Source organism: Brienomyrus brachyistius, chromosome 9 (genome assembly GCF_023856365.1).
Source record: "Brienomyrus brachyistius isolate T26 chromosome 9, BBRACH_0.4, whole genome shotgun sequence".
NCBI classification, from domain to species: domain Eukaryota; kingdom Metazoa; phylum Chordata; class Actinopteri; order Osteoglossiformes; family Mormyridae; genus Brienomyrus; species Brienomyrus brachyistius.
In genome coordinates this window covers 6,999,245-7,006,353 of record NC_064541.1, presented here as the reverse complement: position 1 = coordinate 7,006,353, position 7,109 = coordinate 6,999,245, and the positions used below count along the sequence as shown (strand labels likewise).

At 40.1% G+C, this 7,109-nt stretch overlaps 1 protein-coding gene across 2 annotated transcripts; it reads right to left on the bottom strand.

Moving 5' to 3' along the window:
- Nucleotides 1–67: 67 nt before the first annotated feature.
- zgc:110410 (uncharacterized protein LOC553618 homolog) lies at nt 68–7,051 on the bottom strand. Of its 2 annotated transcripts, none has more exons than XM_049024183.1 (10): nt 6,636–7,051; nt 6,028–6,286; nt 3,343–3,421; nt 3,048–3,101; nt 2,832–2,922; nt 2,701–2,738; nt 2,498–2,585; nt 2,011–2,100; nt 1,873–1,920; nt 68–488 (listed from the first exon to the last, which is right to left on the bottom strand). In XM_049024183.1, the coding sequence occupies exons 2-10, from the start codon at nt 6,266–6,268 to the stop codon at nt 339–341; spliced, it is 879 nt and encodes a 292-aa protein (XP_048880140.1). In that variant the 5' UTR covers nt 6,269–6,286; nt 6,636–7,051; the 3' UTR covers nt 68–338. The 2 variants fall into 2 exon arrangements, with proteins under 2 accessions (XP_048880140.1, XP_048880141.1); XM_049024184.1 differs by having other exon boundaries at nt 6,028–6,283.
- Between the last annotated feature and the right edge of the window lie 58 nt (nt 7,052–7,109).

The following is a 7,109-nucleotide window of genomic DNA, read 5'->3' as shown; positions in this document are numbered from 1 at the left end:
TGCCGACTCACCCACTCGGGCACCTGGGATATTCTGTGAATCTGGGATTCTTACATGTGTGGACACATTCTCAATGTGATAAAAGCTAATTTTATTAAGGGACAACAAATTAAAAACAAATCATAGTTAAAACTTTTAAAAACTCAATAATACAATAATATTAAAAGTATGTTATTGCTGAAATCCTTGTAATTGCATTACATGTAGAAACCTGTATGGATAATATGATGCAAAGACAAATTTTAAAAATGTTTTTGCACAATTTGGGTCCAAGCAACAAATATATATCAAGTTTTTTTTTGTGTGTGAATTTAGAGGAGGCTGGGCTTGGGGGCGTCTTAACGAGCCAGGCCAATTAGCTGCAGGAGGAACAAGAAAATCGTAATGACGTCGAGGTAGAGGTTGAGGGCTGCGAAGATGTACTCCTCTGGACTGACGGTGTATCTGTGTTTCCCACCCAGCATGAGCTGGGTGTCCATCACCAGGTACTGTGGGGACAGGGGTCAGAGACTAACGAGGCTGATCGCTTAGGGCCGTTTGTCATGGTAGAACGTTTTTATGCGTATAAATTAAGGTGGTGCTTAGCTATTAATCAAATTGTAAATTGGCAGTTTTTCATACACCCACTTTTTATCATGATGCATTGTAAGAAAGTATTCCTGCCGATATTTCTGATAGTTGCTCAACAAGATCAAAATCCGTAACTGTAAATTATCAAAATTTCAGCCAGACTTTGCTAAAAGCAAAGGCCACAAAGAATATTTGTTTACCTGCAATTTTTTTTTCACAAATAAGAACAAAAAGTGGAGTTTGTAATCAGCGGTCGATAAATTGACACTATGGTCACATATTGAAGCTGGCTAAAGCCTAGCTTAGTCATCCACAGTCGGTAATACCCAGTCTCTCAGATCATTCCTTTTGTTTGTTAGCGAAAATGTGCTGAACATTAATTTTGCATATCTATATTATATTTCTTAATATTTCGTCAATTTAACTAAAAAAATCCGGAATCTTCTGACCAAATGAAACGGCGTGTAAAAATGTGAAATATGTGAAATGACAAAAGTTAACTTTTTTTTTTTTTTAATAACAGTATTTTTTAAGGCTTATTTTTAATTTAAATGAACCAAATGTAGGCAGCATGTAACTTTGTGTGTGTCTCTCTGTGAGAGAGAGGTGTATGAGTTAACCTGGGCTGAGGTTAATTGGTGTTCCCTAATCACCCATATATAATGCTCCATCCTCTATTGCCCCCTGCCTTGTGCTCTCTGGGAACCAGAAGCTAAGCAGGTTTAGCAGGTTTTTTACTTGGATGGGGGACCAACTAGGAAAGCTGGGTTTCTGCTGGAAGAGGTGTTGGTGTGTGTTAGCTCATCCTGTCTGTGTGGATCCCAGTGGCCCAGTGGAGTGAGGGGGACACTGTGCTGTTAAAATGGTGCCATCCTTCAGATGACATGAAATCAGAGGTCATAAAAGACCTCTGGGCATCCTTCAAAAGAGTAGAGGTGGTACCTTGATGTCCAGGCTAAAACTGCCCACTGTGGCCCTTTCAAATCTGTCCTCCTAATAATCCCCTGTATCTAACTGGTGAATTCTCTCCTGCCACTTCACCACCTTAGCTACTGTGTGGTGAGAGTACTGGTGCAGAACTGGCTGCTGTGGCATGACTATTGAGTATTACCAACAGCAGACGACTAAACTAGATTTTAGCCATTGAAGTTGCTTGAGCAACCTCTAAACATGCTTGAAAAAAACATTTAAAAAATCCCAAAATGATCAAATCAGGAGGTGAGAGTGAATATTTTCAAGTTAAAATTTTTAAGGACCACTCTAATATAAATACAGCTGTCAATCAACTTTGGATGTACTCACCACAGAAAAAACCACCGTCCCCAGGCAGGCGTACACAATGTTCAGGTACTGTTTAAAAACAAAAATAAAATATGTGATTCCTGGAATTAGGCAAATGATTCGTTTTTAAAATAATTTTGACGATTTTATTGTACTTACTTGTGACCTCAAAATAGCGCACAGGATTCCAAATGCTACCAAAGACCAGCCGATAGCCCACAGAATCCCGATCGATGCTGTGAAGTCCCACTAAGATAATGAGAGGTTTATTTTTATTGGCACCTGTCCTTTTGACTTAATCCTTAATCAGTGTGTGTGATGGTTGTTTTTTCCTAACCAACATATTAATTTGACTTCGCTAAGCTGTTATGAATCACCCACCACCTCCTTTCTCCTCACAGTCGCTGGCATGAGTATTCAGTTTCATTCAAGGAAAATATTTTACTCAGCATCACGCCACAAGCCCCATATAAGTTTAAGTTATTTCTGGTGACAGTCCGGCTTCGAAGCCCATGACGGATTTAGTGTGCGGCCAACTGGTTAACCGCTCATTGCCTAAACATCACTTAACACTGGTCACCATCGGGGCAAGGGGGACACACTGACGGTTCAGTTTGACGTAGTTGGAATGTCACAAACGACTCACTTTTGACTGCATCGCAAACACACTCAGTGCAAAGGAGACGAGTGCCGTAGCTCCCACCGCCCACATGACTGCATCTGCGGTGAAGTATCTGTATAAAGAGAGGAGCCGATCTGTCCGCTGACTGCTGCCGTTTTCCCAGTTTAATCCATGTTTATAGCCATCATAACGTGGCTCTCTGCTGAGGTAGAGTACGGTTCACTTACACTGTCACTGAGCCCAGCATTAATCCTTCTGTGACGGTCTATACACAGGAAAACAAGCGTTGAGAAGGACACACAAAGCCACGCTTCACAATGCAAAGAGCTCCATACCGCCCCGGGTACAGGGTACGTACAAACAAACCCAGGAAGATGAAGTTCTGTGGGACTTTTCGCCTCACGTTTCCGCAGCACGACAGCATTATGATGCAGATAATTGTCGCTGCCCTGGTGAGAAGAAACTCAATCTGTGAAACATCTTCTCCTGTGAGAACTGCCACAGAGGACATTTGAATTACTGGTGAGGGACACCGTGTTCCCAAGCACTTAGCAGCTACACTGTCAGTACTTACATCATGACATATGTAAACCAGTAGTTGGATCGTGTCCATTCATTAAGTTCCTTCCTATAATGAAAGAGCAAATCCCGTTCTTTACGCACATAAGAAACTGAATGATGGAATGGCAACATCCACAGTTAACAGATGCTCTATATCACTCCTTTAGCAAAGTTAATCACCATATTATGTACTGCAATAGCTGTAAAGAGCATTTAATGTAATTTGAATGAATACAGTAATTAATATATTCAGATTTCCATAATGAAACAGTATATTATTAAAGAACAATATTTGTAATATGACTTACCAGTACAGGAAAGCACATATGATTCCTGTGGTGGTTAAAAGCTGGACCAACAAGGTTAAGTAGACCTTCCTCACAAACCCTAAAAAGGATTAATACTAAATATTTCTGATTTTTCAGTCAAGGTACATTTTGAGCCAAGACAAACTAGGTTTGAGATGCATGTGATGTGTCATTTGTGACGTTGCCATTTGTGAATACGATCAAATAAGTAAAACAAACCCGACAAAAGGTGAGCAAATGGATCAATAGTGGATAAAATCGGCAGCTCCAGGAATAACGCATTGGCGAATGTTTAAAATCGTCGAATCGTTTAAAACCTGTACTTATAACAGCTGCTAAACACTTGATATATTTGCTAATTTTTAAATCTAAGCAACAGCAATTCTATACTATTTTCGATGTATGTATGCATTTTCCATTTTCTAACAACCCAGTACAGGGGAATTCAATGAATATGATATATATAAAACAGCAGAAATGCTAAATGATTCCTGAATGCCAGAATAATGGCGTAGATTACGTAAATTGTGTAACTGGAGGAATGTCACTCGACTAATTTTCCATCCATTTTCCAAACCGCTTATCCTACTGGGTCGCAGGGGGTCCGGAGCCTATCCCAGAAGCAATGGGCACGAGGCAGGGAACAACCCAGGATGGGTGGGGGGGGGGGGGGGGGGCAGCCCATCGCAGGGCACACTCACACACACCATTCACTCACACATGCACACCTATGGGCAATTTAGCAACTCCAATTAACCTCAGCATGTTTTTGGACTGTGGGGAGAAACCGGAGTACCCGGAGGAAACTCCACGACGACATGGGGAGAACATGCAAACTCCGCACACAAGTAACCCAGGCGGAGACTCGAACCCGGGTCCCAGAGGTATGAGGCAACAGTGCTAACCACTGCACTCGACTGATTTTGCAAGTTATTAAATTTAAATAGGTCAATAGACACGAATATGAAAAACTAGAAAACTTGCTAAACATGTGGGCAGTGGGGGCTTGATAGTTAGGGAAGCGCACTTAAAAAATTGCTGGTTCGAATCCCCGACTGGCAAGGTACCACTGAGGTACCCTGAGCAAGGTACTGCCCCCAAGCACTGCTCCCCAGGTGCTGAATTAGCTGCCCCCTGCTATGTCACATTGTCACAAATGGATTAAATGCAGAGGACACATTTCGTTGTTGTGCACTGTGTGCTGCGGTGTGTTAACAATGACCACTGATCACTAAATTCTAATTCTAATGTGGTCCAGACTACTAAAAAACGTTCAGATGAATTCCACTCGAATACTAAAAAGCATGAAAATTACTCATGGCTTGTAAAACTGCACAATTATGATTGAATGCTAAAATTTGTATACCTATATAAAGTATGTATGTCATCAAGATGACATAAAAAGTTAGGTGGACTATGCGCAAGGACATCATTTGATTTGTAAATCACACAAAAGCTTGCCTATACGTCACCATTAGCTGCGTTATAAACAACATATATACATATAAACAACGACAACGTAAGGTCTGAGTGAATCTCAATACAGTGCCTGTTCTACTTTTTATATGAAGTAATCAACATTACGTCTAGGTAATTAACAAAGAAAGCTGTGTAAAGACAACTGCTAAATAACAAATAATGACAGAAATGATAAACCACTGTATATCTAGTTTTCTAAAAGCCAGCAAAAGCGACTACCCCATAAATCTGAATAGCACGAAGAAAGTTTAATCAATATCCCGCGGTTTAAAACAAAAGCAGGCATTGACTCAAGCAGGACTGGCTTACAGAAGGTTGCGGAGGAACTGAAATGATCATTAATAGGGCTCTCACCACTTAAAAGCTTTGTCAAAACCCCCTGAAATGGTCGAAGAGACTCTGAGCTCGAAGGCAAAATGCTGCAAATCTTTTAAAACATAATTCTATTATTCAAATAAACACGTCTGTTCAGTTTTAAAATGACTGACGTATGAGAATCTTTCCTAAATTTATTTCCCGGACTGCTTTTAAAGGAACGCCGTGATTTATTTCATTTTAACGAATCGGAGATGACTGAGCGCTCACATTTGTCCAAATTTAAAAAAAACAAAACTAAAGCCTGCTTGCTCGAAGCCATGTTCTTTGTTCTGTCAGAAGATGAACGTCTGTAACATTTGTAAAGAAGTATGTTTAAAAGCATACATAAAATAACAATATATTATATATATAGTGATTGTCAGATTAGAATCAAAGTAAATGTGCATTTCAGTCATTTCTTTGAGCCAACACAGTGAAGTATATCACTGTGTCCTTCCAGGCCTACAGTAATTAAATGAATAATAAAAACCTTTACAAAGTATTAGGAAATTTCATCCTGAATCCTATTTCAGCTGCAATTTCATCTAATTTTATTTGATAGTGATGATTTTTGAATATATAACTTTGTGACTGAAGAGTATTAGTATTCAACATTTCTCATAATATTAATAATTAATATCGCAATTATTTATTTCTATGAAATCGCAATAATAGGAAATGTCTGTTTGAAATGAACAGCAAATTTCACTGATTTTCATATAATACGTCACAATCTAGTCTTTGATAAGCAGCTGGAAGATGTGCGCATATCATGTACCGTAAAATATAACTCCATTACCAGCGTTTTTTGTGTGTGTGCGTGTAACAAATGGAGCGGAAGCTTCTCACCCCTCCGGAGGATCCCGTCAGAGAAGCAGTTAATATCCTCCAAGTTCTGAGAATACGGAGGTGGACTGTCAGGGTTTGGACCTGCCGCACAGCCCATGCTGTCATAGTCACAGGCAGGAGAGACCACAGCGATCTTCCCCTGGCTGTTCTGGAGCTCTGGGCCGGCTGGATAAGGGTTCGAGAATCCAGCAGGGTTGTATGGTGGGGGGGGCTCCACTCTTTCACTGAGGTTTTTTTCCATGTCGTCCTGGTGTGACTTCTCAAAAAGGGGGGGGGGGGGTGTTCAGCAGCGGTCAGTTTAAATATGTGATTTTGTTGCCTGTTGTTTCACTTCATGACTCCAAAGAAACGACACCTAGCTTGGTCCAGTAACCTGCTACTTCCTGGAATGATGCATGCGGGCCAAAGTCTACCTTTGCTATCATTAGCTGTCACTTTGTCATCCCTCGCCAATGTTGAATAAAAGAAAAAATATTTGTATAATTATCTTTAACAGTGCGTTATCTGTGACCTGGCATTATCTGTAGTTACACTTTTCTGTAATTCAGTCTCACTCAAGGAAACCAACTTCAACCGGCCTAAGGAAATTTCAGAAAACAGACACTTACCTTTCAACAGGCTCGAAACAAAATATAGCAGATGTTTCCAGTGGTGAATTTGTGAAGCAAATCAGCAGCAAGCACACTGCCAGGCTTTATACCAGGGGTCACATGATCACGGATGACACCATGGACACATTAAACATTAACAAGCTACTGCTCATGTCAGTGAAGCCAGGCTGGGGGAAAAAGAATCACTACAATGTCTCTCCTTCAGTTTACATTTGATTGCTACACTTTGCAACAATTTGCATAAATGATCCCTGCATATGCTTGAATATTCCATTATAAATAACTGCTTTTTAAATTACTGCCTTCCCAATTTTCACACATACATCTTATCGTGTTGAATTTATGAACAGGCAATCATTAACATATCTTAGAGGAGTTCGTATTTTTATGCAAGTAGTTAGCTATATGGCAACAGTTAGTAGTTGAGGTTAATTTAGGGATTCATTACCAAAGGGATACTAAGCTTTCACT